The sequence below is a fragment of the Trichogramma pretiosum genome, unplaced genomic scaffold, assembly GCF_000599845.2.
Source record: "Trichogramma pretiosum strain Unisexual culture from Peru unplaced genomic scaffold, Tpre_2.0 scaffold2, whole genome shotgun sequence".
Taxonomy (NCBI): Eukaryota; Metazoa; Arthropoda; class Insecta; order Hymenoptera; family Trichogrammatidae; genus Trichogramma; species Trichogramma pretiosum.
The window spans coordinates 662,205-681,193 of record NW_019641687.1 but is presented as its reverse complement, the minus strand read 5'-3'; the positions used below and the strand labels follow the sequence as shown (position 1 = coordinate 681,193).

Below are 18,989 nucleotides of genomic sequence, written 5' to 3'. Positions count from 1 at the left end.
CAGATAAGTCAATTTGTTTATAAGAATTTTCGTACACATTTATATCTGGTGTTTATTTTTCATGTCTTTATGAAAAAATTATTGTTTTTATTGTTGCAAATTGACTGGGAGGTCTCTACCTTTAATTTGCGCTGTGTCTGGTCTTCGTACGTTGAGCCAACTCAAAGTTATTTAACAATCACTAGGGGAGTGTTTTTTAATAAACAAATGCAATATCTCGATAAATAATGCACTTAGCGAGATTTTGAAAAATGCATTGGATTCTGCGTAACGAGGGCTACATTTTCTCAAGATTTCATTGCCGTAGCACGTTTTAATAAATAATTATAAACAATTGTAAAAACGGCCACTTTTAGAGGTTTTTTCGACCTAGAGAATAAACAAATGGACGAAAAAATATGAAAAAAATACCAGAATAAAGGTCTTGAAAATGCCTACAACTTTTGTTTGAAACATTTTATCGTAAAACTTATACTTTACGAGTTAAAAAATATAATATGCTTTTTTGCATTTTTAAAGGCTTATAAACAAAAACGCAGGAACAAAAAACAGTGGCATTTTATGAAAATTAGTTGTTTAGGGTACCCATAATAAGAATCCGTCGTAAAATTCTGGTTGCGAATTTTTTTTTTTCAAAACCTTTATTGATTGGACTACGTAGATTATATTCCATAGGCGAATGCATGAGCAGTGGGTCAAAGCCGAGGTTCATCGCACTCGCGCGTCGACGATTGTCGTATGCCTTGTGGCAGCGCACGAGACTTGTGCACTGTTCCATCGAGGGCTGGGTTTTAATTTTTAGCGCGCGACCGCGAGACGACGCGGTGAGCATGGGAAACGATTGCATAGAAGCGCGGCCAACTCGACATTTCATCTCTCGAGTTGTCTGTCGAGTGAAGTAGTATCAATTTCAATATAAATACACGATTATCCGAGCTGATGTGCTTTTGACGGGAAGGAAATCGCGAAGGATTACGGTTCCTGCATCGAACGATTCGACTTCGAACGAACGAACGAGGCGATCGTAAAACAATTCAAAGCCATATAACAGCAGTTATTTATTATCCTCGTTGGTTACGTGCCAGTTACCGGCACTTGGCCGCCTCGCGAAAACTTATACATCATCAATTCAGTTTCTTACATCTACACTATCTTTCTCGCTAGCGTATTGAATCGACCTCGCTCTGTACGGATTTTCATTAATGTTCCGAGAAAAGCAAGAATCGCGCAGCCCGCGAGGCCGATGCATAATGAATGACAAAGGTTCGCTCCTGAAAAGCTACGCGATTCACAAATCGATGGAGAATTCATCGCTCGGGAATGAAAGCGGCGGCGGCGAGCAGTAAAGCAGTCCATTTCGATCGGTCGCTCCAAACAAAATCCTCGACGAAGCTTTCATACGTGTACGCATGCAAATCAATACAGCACACATAAACGATTTATGTAAAGAAGCGTCGCAGCCACGTATATACGATAAAATAAGTCAACTGCACATGTGCATTGCGCGAGTGAAAATTTGCCCGCGATTCAAAGGGAGGATAATAACGATAATGGTAATCGTCGCGCGGGCATCGCCATCAATCAGCCGACGTCGACGATGCACAGTAATGGCATAGGCCGACGCGAGCGAGCTCGAACGCGACTGCATTCAAAGGACGTCGCGCGCTCTTCCGATATATAATATAGATTATAATATACACGCACGCATCAAATATACATCATACGCGGCCTATTCTAATGGCATATGTATGTAAACGTGTACGAACGCAAATTGTATCCTACATGCATCCGACCATTTGCTCTCTTCCTCTTTTACTCTTTCTCGTTCGAGGCTCCAAACATATTATACACATAACGGCCAACATGTCATACGCGAGGCAGATCTGATTTGATACACTGGAAATGCCAACTCGCACACAATTGACCGATATCGCCGAGTCATTTTAACGCGCGATTCTCGTTTATTTAGGCGGCTATAAGTACTATATGCTGCGAAACGTTCGCGCGCGCTCTCAAGAGTGCGTGCATATCATGTGTGCAGTGTGTGTGCACTGGAGCATATCAAGGAGAAAACTAGGCCACGTGACTTTTTCACCTTCATTATTGCCTTCGTGTGTGTGTGTGGTGTACTTGCTCGCGAGTTTGCTGGAAAATTAACGATGAACTCGTGCAACTGCGCCGTGTGTGAGTGTACTTACGTTATATACCATGGCAGAGTGGAAAAATGGATATAATATAGAGCGACGATCAGCGATTGGGAACTGTGCGCCTTTAATAATCTTTCACCGCGGTGAACAGCACTCGACTCTTATTATCTCTCATGCAAGTTCTTTGGAGATTCTAACGTCTTGAAAATGAGTCGCGCATTGCCCTAGACTAGCTTGTTTTTGATATTTTTTTGATCGTTAAAACATTTCGGTCTCGCGATGGCTGCTTTTATACAGTAAAAAAGACGACGTCGATAAGCCTCCGGGTTCCCATGGTTTATACATTTTATTTTATGGGTATTACGTATCGTTCATCCCTGCGCGATTTATCTCTCTTAATTACGGCTTTACGGCGCCTATATATGTACTCGTCGGTATAAAAAAAAAGATACACGATCATTTGCGGAAAAGAAACGGTTTTATCATCGTCTAGCATACAAGTAGGTGCTTTTATATTAGCCGAGCGCAATTTTCAATTCCGAAATACTTCCTGCTGCATTATAAGCGTTGGCATGATTAGAGAGAGAGACGAGAAGATCAAAGTGACAAAGTAGGTCGCAAGCGCAGATCGTATACAATTATACAGACGCCAAGATACGCATTGGGAATCTTATCTCCAGGGCAATCGATTAATTGCCGTCGACAGAACACGTACCATTGGACGCGTTGCTGCGCACTCGAGTCCGTGGGTGAAGCACGAATCGACGCAGGCACTATATAATAATATACAAACAATTTATCGGGACGAGTTATTTAGTCTTGTCGATTTTTCAGCGTTTATTTACAAATGTGTCGAGCGTATGTATCGGCATTGGAAACGTGCATTAATTATGTAGAGAAATTAAGGCGTGATCGGACGATAATTAAAAATGATGGATGTTTGTGAAATATGGTCGCGCGCGGCGATATCGTCGTTGTCATCGGCACTTATCATTAGACGACCGCCACCGCGCGCGCGTGTGTATACAATTTTACAAGATCGCATTTGCGATCGGATGTCAGCCGCAGCAGCAACGATATTAATACACGATGGGCCGAGGATCGAGCTCAAAGACGCACATCGCTGGTCAATAAATCGTCGTATTATGTGCTTGGGCTCTCGTGTCGGATAATGTAGATCCGTTCTCGATCGATCGCGACCACCGCCAATCGTATATAGCACCATTACGACTCGAATATTAATTTTTTTTTCGCAGTCGCGTTCGAGAAACTGGACCAAGGCGGTGGCTTTTATTACACCGATCGGTTTCGATTGTGTAGATTTCTTTTTCCAAAGTTTGGCGCTCGCAATGACATTCGGCAGTTTTATACGTAAGCTTTTTTTACAAATAATACAACGGAGTATTATTTCACGAACTTATTGCGAATACATGTACTTTTCATCGATAAAAATATGCCGATTTAAGATCGACGTTAGTGAAAGAATCCCCGCTCACATGCAGTTGATATTTTATTTCCAACTCAGTTGACGAATTAATTCTAGTAAGTCGTTTCAATAATCCGATAAGGAATATCGTTTCCAGTAGATGATGATGCTACTTTAGTAAACGAGATTATAAGCAACGAGCTGGAACGCGATTAAAAATAAAGGCAATTACGAAATCTTTGTCACTTTCACTGTGCGCGCGTATGCCGAGTAGCAGCTATACTGGACCAGCGAGTAAAAAACGAAAATTTCGTCGAGTTGACAGATTCTCATTATTACATCGTCGAAAAGTTCACACCTGTTTTCAAGATGCTTCTAGGTGTGCGTGCATACGACAGCATATTGTTACATTGCGTTAAACCGCATCGACACTGTAACGACTACTCGTTACCTTCGTCCGTGTGCGCTTGTGTGCTCAAATATATCGGAGTCAGGAGGCTTACTATTATGTGCGTTTGTTATAGACGGGCGCGCGACATATTCAAGGACGCTCCGCGTGCTGGTAGCCGCGCACAACACAGCGAGACAAGGCAGAGCGCGATCGATATGCAAAGTAACGAGCAGCGCGTTCGCATCGGCAACGAGTGCGTACAATGCAGAATTTAGCCATTGTACGTGTGCATAATAACGAAGCGGTATACATAACTTCCAACGCGACTTTCGACAATAATAAAAAAGGAAGAAAGGCAAAGAAAGGGACAAGTTTTAGAGGACGTTTGGAACGTCGGAATTTTTTGTTGCTACTGATGCTATTGTCGATACGCACGCGCGTTACACGAGATATATCCGCGTCGGCACGATCCACGCATGTATCACGGATATAATAATTCGGTAAGATATCCTTGGTCTGTGTATAAGGGTAATGCTACACCTGGCGGACAATGTCAGATGATGGAATTGCCAGTTGCTGACAAAATAAATGACGTTGTACACCTTGCGTGGAAATCGATCAATTATAAAACCGAACGTGAAAACGTCAAATACGCATATGTTCGGTTATTGGCAAAATCGAGATACGCCTGAAAGACGATAAAATGTACAAATTGAAAGAAAAAATCGAAACTTCTGATATTGAAAAAACTCAAGCGATTGAGTACATTTTTATTTTCTGTGTATGAAAGAATAACTTTTCATTTAACCTCACCAAGTGTATATTGTAAAATAAGCGATAAACAAAATTGTATCGATGAAGATAGCACAATGATCGTGACGATTCATATGAACTTGTTGCGTCGAATTATTGACTCTGGAGTTCTCTCATATCGGTATCAACATAAAAATATGAATTATAGCGAAAAGAACAAACTTAATTCAATGACGCTTGCGCCAAACATTCAAATGTGTATCTACTACTACGGAGAAAGAGAAGATGCGAACAGACGCGACAGACATTTAATAAAATACGATGCATCGCGACGACAAAACTGTGCTAAGGAAAACTCAGACGCGCGAAAACAAGGTCATCTCTCTCGTTGCAGCAGTGGCTATAGACCCGTCGCTTTGGCCACAATATGCTCTAGCTGAGCTGCTATTATATACGTGCGGGTGATGCTCGCGAAACCTCGAGTCTCGTCGTTGCTTCGTTTTCTTCGAGTTGACTTTTCTTGTGCATCTCGTGCGTCGGCATGAGTTTTCTCTAGCATATGCTATAATGTACGCTCGCGCGCGCAGCACTTGGACTTGCATTCGCGAATGAAGAAATCTCATCCGTTAGCGCAACTATATCTATATAATGACGATAATTTACAGCTCGGAGACTCGAGAGTTTAATAATGTCTAGATGGATTCAGCACGAAAAGGGGGATAGGAAACGAGTTTTGTGGCGGTAGTTCGCGCGCAGATCCGCTTCTTAATTTATCCATACTTATTGAGGATACGTTGTCGATAAGGCGACTGCAATGCCGTATATATTATATATATTCGCTTGACAATTAGAAAGCGATCAATTTTTTTCTTCTTCTTCTGTTATCCGAGTCCACTCGGGTAGTAAATGTCATATCGCGCGCTGCACTCGAAATGAGATGAAATTATAAGATAAGCCGGCGAGTGTAAATAGCTGCACGACGTTTCTTTATTTGCACTTTAGAAAATTCACTTGCAGCGTGTACTATAGACACAGCGAGGCTCTTAGAGGCCGCCTTCGCGCCCGTGAAATCTTATTCATAATATATTATTAATACTATTAACGAGAACTTTCGTTCGCGCGCAAAAGCAGTGAAAGGCTTAATCTCGTCGACGTCGCTTTGCTAAACAATTCCACGTTTACTTTACGGATCTATTAAGAATAGTGTAATAGTTTTCTGCTTATGCGCGACTTGTGATTTCGAATGCGGTGACTAATTGTTTACGGATAATTGAAAATTTGAAAGCGAATTTTAATAAATTTGTTTCTTCTGCAAGCTGAGCCACTTCGTGTTGCAACAGCTAGAATAAATAAAGCCATTAAAGTGAAATGTTCTCATTTTTAAGCTTTATCCGAAAACTATAAAAATTATGCTTTTATCGGTAACGGAAAAATTATACAGACGACAGCCCAGCGGTGACAATGGTCGGCAATAGAATAAAACGAGACAGCATGAAAAAAAAAGAGTTACGTCACACGTAATCAAATGGCAAAACGCGCCGATCCATTCGATTTTCAGGATAAAGTCGCGCACGGACTCTCGTTCGCGATCGATCGTATAATTGGCAATTTGACTTTCTCGGTTATAACCGTAATAAAAAAAATAGTAATAACGAGGCCATAAGTATCGCGTTTCTGCCAGTGAAACGATCCGCACAGTCGATTTCATTTTACATTCGTGCGCTGAGGTCCGAAGTACGTTCAGTTGAAAAGGAAAAAAGAAAGAAGTTTTAATTACGCGTACAATCCAGAAAAAGGAAATGCATAATACGGCAAAGTTCGACGATACAAAAAGCGCATTAATTCTAATCAAGTTAACGGGCTGCAGTTAAAAAAGAAACGTCTATTTTAAATCCCCAGAGCGAGAGAGGCAGGGCGGGCGTAAGCAATGCGAATATACTCTATACATGTATATGACAAGAGAGCGGGTCGAGACTTTTAACTAGAACGAATCGCAACACACACGCACATACACACATTTAGATTATAAGGCAACGCGCGCCGTGTACACGCCGAGGTGCATGTAGAGTCGAGCCGGCGACGCGAGCTTTTTTCATCGTCGAGTCCGAGCAACATTTCAGGCAGGTATACTATATGCTAATAGCCGAGCGAGCCGCTGAGGCCTCGACGCAACCGATCGATGCATTTTTCCACGGTATCGGCGCTGCTATTGTTATCACTCTTCGAGTCTCGAGCTGCGCTCGCAACAATTGCCACTAGAAGCTGCTAATTACAGCTGCATGCGACGACGACTCGTATACGTGTCCAAGTTTTTTGCATACACAGCGGCGCAGCGCGTGACAGAAAAAATCGAGCAATGATCGACGATGCATGACTTGACGTAACTCTCGAACGTATAAATATAAGCAATGTATAAGCAATAATCTTGCTTTAAAATTTGAACGCGGTATAATAATCGATTAGCGTTAGCGCGCGTATGGCTTTTAGCTCGAAACCCAATGGGTCGGGCACATATGCAGGCACAATTACAGATAAGCATTGATTTATATAGCTCCGAGAATCGCGACTTATGCGTAGCATTTGTTCGATACAACGCGTGCCACGAGCGCCCGACCTCTTGTGCTAGGAAAAGCGATATTTTCCTGGCGAGCTTCGAATACGCGTGTAACGAACTTCTTTCAAAGCAGCAATAACACGAGTCGAGACTGTGCCTAGTAGCGTATATGAATAGTGCGAGTTTGCATGCGTTCCGTTGTTAATTACGCTTCGCTCAAGACTTTAAGGTACACCAGTCGCACGTCTCGCGGTATATTTTCACGGCTTTCGCCGCTCGCTCGTCCGCTAATAATAATAATCGATCAGTCGCTTGTCGCCGTGAGTCGCGTGCAAAAATGAATATAAATTGAATATATATATGGGTCTCGAGAAGCCGGAGAGCCAAAGAGAGAGAAATTTTGCAGAGAGCGGACGTTAGAAATTCGAAAGCAGTGCCAGAGCGCAGCGCTAGGTACACACACGACGCAGCTTTTGTTTATTCCGAGTCCGGCAGCGTTTTATTTCAAGCTTGGCAGATAGATTTCCCATATTATATGCAGTTGGAGCGATGCAACTTGTATCGCTCAAAACAGAGAGAATAAGCTGCGTATGTTATGCGCGCATATGTATATGTGCCATGTGTGTGCTGCGGTATAGAGTCGTGAATTGAATACGCGCCAGGCCGCGAGTATAATATAATACACGCAAGTGCGCATATTTACACGCCCATCGCAAACACTCGCGTGTGCTTGTAGCGATGCGTTTTCTGTTGCTCGTGCCTACATCTTACATACACAACGCACACGATGGTTGAATAATTTTTGCGAGAGAGAAAAATCAGAGGAGCAAAGCAGCGAGATGTCGAACGCGTATATAATAATGCGCGAGACGAGTAGATACATAACGCCGCGCTATATTGCTGTTTGCATAACAGCCAGTGATTTGCGCTGCGATTAAATAAAACTACTCCGTGCACGCGGCAGCGCTGCAACGATCCTTCGCGATTTCATTGAAAACTCGTCTCTCTTTCTCTGCCAATTTTTTGCGGCACTCTTAACTTTGTTGTTATATACGAGCGAAGCCTCCATTTTTCGTGTGCGCCCTTTGTAATGAGCAGCTGCTGAAAGTTGGACGAGGTATAGAGATCGTATATTATGCACAACGATCACGTTTTTTTCTACTATTATTCGCATTTGGAAACGAAAGGAAACTCGCGCGCGATTGTGGAATTGTGCGATCGGCATACATACAAAAAGCCTCGTGTGCGTTACGTCGAGTTTATAATACAGATTTCACCCGAACAATCATTATTCGCGGCATAGGAGAGCTATTCCCATTTCCCACGCTTTGTGAGCTCTGCGTGCGCGTCTATGCTGTTATTACATTGTAGGAGTGTTTGTGTGAGTGTGTGTGTGTGTATGTTATTGGCATTGCAAATGCTGGCCCGCATGATGGCTTACGTGCTACAATATTTATACGTGATGTAAGTATGTGAGCGTATGTGTGTAGAGGATATGATAGGACGCGCGAAAAAAGGCCGCGCGACGAATCGCTTGGCACTTTCTCCGAATTGCTTATAAACATATACGCACTTGTGGAGCAGAAACGGCGATTTGTCAAAGCAGAAGAGCGGAGAGAAGAAAAAATAGGCTGCACTACTGACTGGGACGATGGGTCGCTTCTCGCTGATCTGTGCCAGAGTATTTGTTATTTGCACAACGTCGTCGGATTTCCTCCTCCGAAACAAACGCACTAATTCACTCGGTCGCGCTACTGCGCATTACAAATATTTTCAATCGCAAACAGCCTATATGCACTGGCCGATGCGGGCCAACCAAACACCGGTCACAAAACTCCGAGAAAGCAGAGAGCAGGGGGACAGCAAGGGAAAAAATCACAGAATCACTATCGACTCTATAGGTCGAGTTGTTGTTGCTGCAGGCGAGCAGGTGTGCCGCTACTGCCGTTGCTTTATGCGCGCATCGCGATTTCGCAGTGTGCACATGTGTGCTGCCGACACCGACTCCGAGTTCGCATATACGCAACTATAATACACACAACGATGAGAGACTGCACTGCTGCTGCTGCTGCTGCTTCACGCACTATACGGCCATCGCGTATATGTATAGGTATAAAGATATATATTTTATGTGTATGCACGAACGAAGAGAGAAGGTGTTACGGGTCTCGAGCCGCCGCCTCGACTGACGCCGAAGCCGCTGCCGCTGTCGAGACTCGAGTCGGTCGTGTGCCTCTATATATCTACGACGAGCTCTCGGCTCTCTTATGCCTCTACAACTCGGCTTATATATATTATATAGTTTGCTGTTTGCGGCTTCGCGTATACCACTGCTATGTGTATGTATACAGGCGCTGCCTCGCCGACTTTGCCGAGTTATAGTGCGTGCGCGAGCTGCACCGAGAGACGATGCCGATGCAGCAGCGGGCACGTGCTTCGGCCTTTTTACTATACACAAGCTGCGCGCCGGATATACACGAGCTCGCTCCTGCGATGCCGCCCCTATAGCTATACCACTGCTGCTGTACTCCGAATATTGCGGAGGTCACCGCGCACGGGTGCTAAGAAGCGACCACGAGATACCGCGACCCGACTCGTATACGATCGGCCGCATCCATTCCTTCGAGGAATGGAAAGAGACGCTGCTGCGCCTATTCGTCTCGATCGTCGTCCGACTGCAACTCGGACTGACTGACTGACGGCGGTCTCAGCTCGCGCGCGCGGAAAGAGAGGCCTACATCGTCCGCCGTACTCGTTGTATTATACATCTCGGCTGCAGCTCCACATACCAGCTGCACTTCGCGCACAACTACTTATTCTACGGAGCGACTCTCCGTAGGATAATGGCTCGCTCGAGCAACGTCCTTATAACTACGACCCAAGAGAACATTCGCACAAGCGATCGTGGCGTGCAAAGCCGCTTTACTGCCGAGACTCTGGTACCTCCCGCTGACCGGCTGCATTCTTCTCTCTCGCCGTGCCTCGCCATCCTCTTTTCTCCTCTATTGTACCTATGTATCGCGAGAGCCACGAGGATGTCGGTGTGCATTGTATGACGAAGCCTTTCGAAAAATCGATCGCGCGACCTTTCACGACCGATCACATCCTCCTTTGCGTTGATCGATGCTCGATCGTGCGCTCCTCGACTCCCGCAGCGATAGGCGCAACTTTTTTACAGCAACGAAAACAAAGATGTTGCGTCACGGTTGGAATTTTCACGCCAAGTTTTCGAGTGCGGAATGACGTCTCGAAGGGGACAAAAACTCGAAGGGCCGATTCGCAGCGGGATAGAAATCGAAATGGTTACTATGACGACGACGGCGACGACGATATACGTACAACGTCGAATCTCCATTTTCCGGATATTAAGTCGTCCTTGACCCTTGAGCTACGATAACTAATGCGACTGATACAATCTCCGAAAACTTCCGCGCGTAGGGCTCCGACGTACGCATTTGCCGACTTTCAAGTTTGCGAGTATATTATAAGCTACACAGGGCTCTTTAACGATTCTATACGCGTCTTTCCAAGCGAGACAAAATATCCGCATTTCAATGTTATACTTCCTATTTGTGTTTTTTACTCGAAACCTTTTCGATAATATTTCATGCAAATGTGCGTATACTTCGAGTAAACAATTTTCAAGAAAAAAATAAGCATATTTGGAACTCTGAAATTGTGAAAGTTATTATAGGCACGCAGTACTACTTCAAATAAGTACAAAAAAGTCTGAAAGAATTTTCACTGCATTATTTTTAATTCCAAGGCGTTTCGACAAAGTTTGCTTCGAATTCGTAGCGAAAATCGCAAAGTTGCAAATGTATCACGGGCACGCGCGCGATCTCACCGCGCGGATACGCCTAAAATGACCCAAATACCTCCGACCGGCCAATGCTAGGAGCTTAGCTCGATCAATGGCGATATTACACTTAATCATCTCATCCCTGAAACTCGATATTTTCCTCGGATTATTGCATCAAAAGTTGTACATAGGTACTGCCGCCTTATATAGTTATATATATGGATACGCGCTCGAGGCGCAAAACCGCACACAAGTGCTTCGCGTGTATTATATATTGCTCGCAGCCATTCGCGGTTTTTCTCCGCACAGACTCACTTACATCCTTCCTTCTTTGTCTCTCTTTCGCGACTCGCATGTGCTGCACACGCGATTGCTTTATTATATATTGGACTCGAAGACGTGCGGTTTTACGCCCGACCCGTATATATTATTAAAGCTGAGCGCAGCGAAGTCGTTTCATGGCCAGTTTGCCTAATTTTCGTGTGTTCGCCCTGACACGATAACTGGAATAGTATTCAATGGATCGGGCTGAAATTTTTTGGGTATGTAGGGGGGACGTAAATGTGTTACTGATTAGGTTTTGGTATGCCCTTTATGCACCCTTATGCATTTTTCAGATTTTATATTTTATATGCAATTATGATGCAGTAGCATCAGCATTCGTGTGCAATATTCGAATGATGCACACTAGAGTTGTATGTAAAACAGTAGGAACTGATATCTACGTGCGATTATTAGATTTGAAAATTTGTAGTGTAATGTCTCATATATATTCACCGAATTTTCGCATACATGGAATGCGGACTGTTTACTAGCGGCCTATAGAATATAATGGAAAAGTTGTCTCGTATACGACTGTAATGTATTATACATATTAAGCCAATTTTCAGTGTACAATCAATCAGCAAAATTTCAAAAACAAACAAATTTTAAACGAACGTCGCTCAGCTTTATGCAACGAACGTTGCCACTAGTATATAGAGTACGTAAGTACTTATAATAAAACTCGGCTTACTCTTTCGTATTTTTTAAGTAAAAATTTCTTTATATTTTAAAAAATATAAGCGATTGTAAGTACAAATTTTAATTTCGCGAGAATAGTCCACGCAGAATATCAAATTTATTATTTGATACAGTATTTTTTAGTTTAAGTCCGATTCTATCGAAATTAAAAACGCAGTAATTGAGCCAAGCATCGTGACAAAGTTTACGTAGTGTTTCAATCGAGCGACTGAAGAAAATGGCTTGTGTCGCTAAATAATATAGTTCTCTCGGTTGTATACTCGGGGAAAACTCAAAGTATCATACCAGTAGGAATCTTAATAGCTTTCGCCAGTTATGATAATTGAATGAAATGGAATTAACGAATTACGTCCGCGAGAACTCTGACCTCTGGCTTGAATTCTTACATATATGCATCGGCGTTTGAAAAAAGCCTCGAGTGCAGTCTCAAGAGTGCATCGTACCGCTCACGCGCGTTAAACCAATTAGGGTCAAGAGTGAAAATCCACCTGTTTAAGCCAGAAGAAAAAAATCAACTGGAAAATTTATCATCCGAATTAGAAATCATTATGTCCGAGATAGGAATTGATAAAGATGAACTCGATTATAATTCAATTGCATTGTAATTATGATGAGTATTCATTGTATTATCTGAAAATAACGTATAAGATGCTTAATAACACATTTGAAATTTATTAGTCTGCTCACCCCTTGAACTAATAATCTTTTTCGAAAGTAGATCACTTGCCACACCTGTCTGCGTTCACTTTTAGCAAATAATGGGTCAAACTTATAGTTCCCTCGCACGTATAAACAAACTATTGTGATAAGCATGTTTGGCGTTTGTAATTATCTTTTTGATGTTTTGGAATAAAAATAAATATATTGGTTAAATTAGTTATGAAGCTAAGGCAATCGCGTAAAACTAAGTTATTTTGCACAATTTTTCATTATCAAATTCTTGGCTTGAATCATTTTGCCTGCTGCTCTACTTCCCTTGAAATTTGATTCGCGGGTATGAGATGAATACAATTTTAGAACAAGAAATAGTAGATTGTGAAAGACCATACGAGTGAAAATAATAGGAATTTTTTAGTTTTCAACGAATTTGTCAAAATTTAATAGTGTATACATAATATTTACAACAAAATATAATTAGTTTAAACATATTTATTATAGATTCTTAATATCATATTCATTAGAAATCAGAGTAAAAGGAGTAAAACAATAGCTTTGACGATCATATAATCTTGTTACTAAAATACAATATTTATTGGTCGGTTATTGTTCGGACATTGAACATAATACACGCCAATAAATCGTATCATTAATCTAATGGAAACGTATAACCAATCGTACGCGCAGCTTTTTTGTAAAATATTAATTTACATATGACTCCTGTAAACAATAGCGGACAAAAAACAAAAACCATTGGTCAATTTTCCCTTCAATTCCGTTAGTAAAGTCGCGTAACGCATAAAATTTCGAGTCGAGAAATCAACACAAAGTTGCACATTCGAATTTGCGTCATTTTTCGACATTCCACCGAGTCGTGAAATCTTGACGATGCAATTTAATGTCGTCAAAAGCTTTAGAAAAAATGTCACGCCGATTGAGTTTCATTTTATGAAGAAAATAAGACGATTGCAGGAACACGAGCTGACCGTGGCATTGAATATATATAATAATAATTATAATAATATATTATAATGTATTAGTATTAGGTGGAAGTATGCGGCAGGTATACCCGATGCGCAAAAGTATAATATACGGAATCACGGGCTGGCGATTTCGTGAAAAATCATTTATTCATACATAGAATAACACGTCGGAGGGTCTTATCTTATGCTCCTATTATAAACCTTGGCCGTAGCGCGTGCTGTAACGCGATAACTTTGTTTGCTTTGTTTCTCTCGCAAATAGAAATGTATTTGCCATTTCCTTTAATTATTGAGATGAAATCGAGAGCGCATACAGTACGAGATTCCTCGTTTGTTACAATATGCTTTCCATTATAAATCGCGCAATATGCCAACGCGCGTCTCGTTGTAACATTCGCGTTTTTCTTTCAGTTTTTTTCTTCTTTTTTTTTTTATCGCGATGAAAGTTTTTCGTCTGAAATCGCTGAAACGCATTATTATGTATAATGTACCTGTGCGTGCGTGTGTGTATGTGTATAACGAGCAGCTCGGGTTGCTGGGCAAGCCGCTGCATCGAACGAAGTTATAACGAGCTTGGCCGCGCGCGCGCGTGTGCGTTGCATTAGTGATATTATTTTCAGTGGAAGTAGACTTTTTTGCGAGCTCAGGCGCTCATCACGCGATGATATTCCGCCTCGATACGATACAATCTCGAGATATGTATATATAATGCAGCTCCTATATAGAAATCTGCGCGTGCACAATGTGTAGGTGTGGGTGTACATGAAGTGTACCTGCCGCCGCCGCCGCCTCCACCACCGCCGCGGCGAGGTGAATGCACTTGAAAAGTAAATTTTGCTAGCGCACGGAAGTTCGACAGCGAGCTCGAAGCCAAGTCGAAAACAATTTCATGACTGTCAAGTATACGCGGCGATCTTTGTCTCGCATTATGACAGTTCGATGCACGTTATAGCTGCCTGGCAATTGCGTAAACCACGTGCCAGTCAAGACCACATTTTGTATATATTATTGTTATTGATAAATCGCCTCGCTGATCTTCGATTCTTGTATATAAGATACTTTCGCAAACGAGCGATGCCCTCGATGTATTTATTGCATATTCAACAATTCTTTATTCGATCGCTCCTCTTTGCGGCTCGCGAACTCGCGCGGTCATTGGCGCCTCGGCTCGATTTTGCCGAAACCATTACGAATACCGAAAGCGTTCGAGTTTTCTCTCTTGGATTCTTCATACATTATTTGCAAACTAATTAGCCGCGCGGAATTTTAATTTTCAGCATTTATGGCGAACTGCAGTCTGAGACTGGAGCGGTTTCCGGCTGCGCGCCCATCACGCCGGAACGCGCCCGCGCCGAGGAGCTGAGTAGCACTATCGGGTTGATACCGGTTCGTCGCAGCTAATTTGCTCAGCCGCGCGGAAAAGCTTTCGATTATTTAAAAATTTCCCTTTTTTGTCTTTGAAAATTAGTCGCGCTTTGTTTACGCATCGGGCGGATAATCGATGCTCGACTCGGCCGGCATCGGGCGATCTCTCGCGACTGCGAGAGATATCCGCGAAGCTCTGCTACATGAATTGCAGAAGGAAAAGTCATAAACAAGCGTAATCAGGGAAAACAACAAGAAAGAGAGAAAGAGAGAGAGAGGAAAAGTCGCAAAAGCGTATGCAGGCGTGTATAGCGTATCGTCACGGAAGAGCAGAGCGAAAAATCAGCGCGACACGGCCTATAGGTTGGCCTATGGCGCTCGTCGTAAGGCACATAGGTACAACAGTGGCCGACGACTCGCAGTGAATATACATATTCCAACGGTATACGCAAAGGCAGAAAAGTTACGAGAAATCGCGAAAATAAACTGTGGGAAATTCGTCACGAGCTTGTACGTCTTTGAGAAAATGACGTACGAGAAAGCGACGTTGAGTTTTCCGCGTGCGGGGTCGTAGCGCGATTCCTGAAATAAAGACGCTTTCTGCCGAGCCACGGCTTGAAAGAAGCGGCGGCTCGTTGGCGTCGGTCCGCGACACTTTATGAAGGAAGCGTAAATAAAGTACGAGCCGCTTCTAAAGCGCACGAAGAAAAAAAAGGACTCGAGTCGTTCGCGCGGGTAAGGGAGCTTGCGCGCGCGTATAATTATAGAATAAGGCTCGATTCTCGAGAACGCGAGCTCTCGGCAGCTCGAAAGCATCGGTTTCTCGTCTCGCGATCGCGACAATTGAAAACGCGAGCCGTTTGATGCATTGGGCTAAACGAGAGGGAGTGGATCAGTAGGCACGCGGCGATTTGGCCGTGGTTCCGTTCCGTGCGGGCCGGACAACTCGCGCAAGACGCGATGGCCTAGGCGAATTGGCCTAGATCTCGCAATATTAATGCACGCAGGTGTACCGCAAATGGAACTTGACGCCAGAGATGACGATCTCTCTCTGTCGCGTGTCGCCGAGCTCAAAATAACTATACACAGAGAGAGAAAAAGAAAAGCTATAGTGGCTGCGTGACATGGAAGCTTTTACTTTGCCTGAGTGCAGCAGCTTTGTGAAAATTCAGTAAGACTATTCCAGATGAGCGCAAATTACGAAGCGCGAGCGCGAACGCGTTAAATTGATCTGGCCCAAGTGTAAGTAGGGTGAGCGTCGCCTTAAACGTTTTACCCTTTGATTCGAGCGTGCGTGACATATTATGTACAGCGGCGCTGTTCACTTCTCCTCTGATATTATAGGTGCTACTAGTCGATATTGTCGCCGGTGGTACACGTACACAATTCCATACATATATTCCAGAGGTAAAGGCGGAAAACCTTGATAAAAAGTCGCCGCGCGATGCCTCACTTCCGCGATAGTAATACTATATAGTTCCATAGCTCCGGCCGATTATTAAAGTTATATACGCAACCACTGCGAGAGTCGAGTATTATTATGTAGGTACATAGGTGTAGTCGTCCCTATGTCACCTGCGTACATTTTACGTATTGTGCACGAAAAGAATCAAAACGCGGCAAAGTTCTTCGCTGTTTTAATTTCGACAACCATTCAGTGTGTCACCGCTGTTTTTATTACGCAAAATTCGTATGTACGTGTTCAGCCGAGGCTAGATAAAAATGCAAAGTCACCGCGAGATTCCGAGTGCGATATATATACGGATATACGAAGAAGCGAAGATCGATCGCGGCTTTTCACGCATACATCCTATCTCAAAGGTATGGGGGTCGCGCGTCCCACAGTGCTCCTCGTCCACACAGAAGCAGTTCCGAGTCCGCTGCTGCGGCTGCTCCGAATTCCGAAATCGATGGTGCCCGCAACTATATACCCATCCAGCCCGCAAGGAGCTCGCCCCATGATGTAGGATACCTATTGTAGCGCGATGCATCGCCGAAATGTAGCCTGTGCTGGCGCAACAACCGCGTATCCCTTTTGTCCAAGGACACCGGGACCCTTCGGAGCGCACGTACATTACGTGTGACTCTGCTTTTACTACATGGGCATTATTTTCATTTTCGGAGGATGCTTCGAAAGAGAGAAAGAGAGGGAACGAATGGCAAAGGCACCGAGGTGTGCCGTGCGTGAATGTAACACACAAACTCGGCAAAAGAAGGTAATGTGTACGCACAACGACAGCTGTGAATCAGACGTAATATGTAGCACGAAAATGTGCGGGGCGCCATAAACTCGCGGCATTTACGCACGCATCTATACATTTATCTACGTATTACAGGTAGTCCCTAGTAGCGATAAATGGCCGTAGTAATTAAAGCCGCTGCTCATCTCGCTGGCGTTTTCGCTGCTGCGACCAGTTGATATTCGCGCCTGATATTCGAGTCGGGTAAACACGCAAGATTACCTATACGTACAAGTACAGCATCGATTCGACGCGCATTTCTCATATGGGCTAAGCAACGTAATTAATCCATAAGAATTCGCCTATTAGAGTCTCGCTGATAGCGCATTCGAAATATAATCGTGCGAGCTTGACTGTGCTTACCTTGCTGCTGGCCATGGCTCGAGGTGTGCGCAGTCTTTCGCGATGATTATCGGCCCGAGGCACTACAACGACATCGTCGAGTTACTGCACAACCCCCGCGATCTTGAGAGGCTCGTCGACGGCTGCACGCGCACTACTTATACCGCCGAGTTTAGTATTATTAAAGACTAGTCACACCAACTTGAACTTAAACGTCTATTGTAGCTACATTCCTGCGTGATAGTAGCTCGGACGATAGCTGTCACCCCGTGTATATGCGCTGGCCGTCACCCTGCTTACAACTGCTGCATCTTACTCGCCATCGCAGAATCAGCTAGACTCATCGTCGTTTATACACACTTATATCGATGAAGCAGCAGATAACTACAGCTCGCAGGCAGAACTGTCATACGCACTCATCACTGACTCGCCGTGAAGAGGGGTAGAAGCGCGTCGCGCACGATTCACTCGCGAGTTTGTGTATCTATGAAACGTCGCGACTGAAAGAGGGTGCGATGATATCGTCGGTTGCGCGCTGCTTATGTCCTTGCGATAGATTGAAAAATCGAAAAATACACTGTGTCGAAATGTGCAGTCGGCACTGTCTGTTGTATCGTACGTATACGATGCACGAGCCACACTGTGCACTGCACCGCAGGCAGTACGGCCAGTTCTGCTCTGTATACAACAATAATGAGAGCTATAGCAGTAGCAGTGCAGGCAGCATCAGCCAGTAGGTAAGCAGAGGGTATTGATTCGACGGTGGCGCGCGGACGTTTCGCAGTTCTCGCTACACACAGTACACACACACATACACACAGACCTGTGCAGCACATGTACACACGAGAATTGGTATATAGTCTGCGCGCCGCGTCGAGCCTCTCTACTTGCGCGCAGTCCGGCTGAAATTTTACACCGCGAGCAAAAGGTAATAATAATTATAATGCGAGAGCGCGAGTTGCGAAGCTCGGAGCGAATGAACGAACAGCGCCAGCGGCCGGGTCCATGTACCCACTTCGCGGGACTTTGGATTCGATGTGTGCAACGATCGCGAGAGCTTCGTTGGCCTATCGAGCTCCGATTCTCTTCTTTTCGCGGTCGGTTGTGCTTTTATCGCTTCGGAGTTGGATGTTATGCAGTTGGACACAAATGACACCGTTCGCGGCTGCGCCGCGCCAGCTCTCAAGCTTTCTTGTTCTTCCTCGCGGTCTCCTCGATGTTGCGCGTGCGATGCGATTGGCCCACCATTGCAGAATGCAGACCAACCACCCTTCACCAATGAATTTAGCTCGAAAGACGGGTAGAA

At 44.0% G+C, this 18,989-nt stretch overlaps 1 protein-coding gene across 6 annotated transcripts in view; it reads right to left on the bottom strand.

Moving 5' to 3' along the window:
• Nucleotides 1-18,461, bottom strand: part of LOC106655230 (uncharacterized protein DDB_G0284459-like) — a 46,996-nt gene extending 28,535 nt beyond the window's left edge. For 5 of the 6 annotated variants that reach the window (XM_014375509.2, XM_014375511.2, XM_023461510.1 and 2 more), the window contains exon 1: nucleotides 17,705-18,460. In XM_014375509.2, the coding sequence (XP_014230995.1) occupies nucleotides 17,705-17,719 (15 nt within the window). In that variant the 5' untranslated portion in view covers nucleotides 17,720-18,460. Of the gene's footprint in view, nucleotides 1-17,704 lie in introns of all 6 variants that reach the window. The other variant, XM_014375510.2, reaches the window with a different exon arrangement.
• Nucleotides 18,462-18,989: the final 528 nt, after the last annotated feature.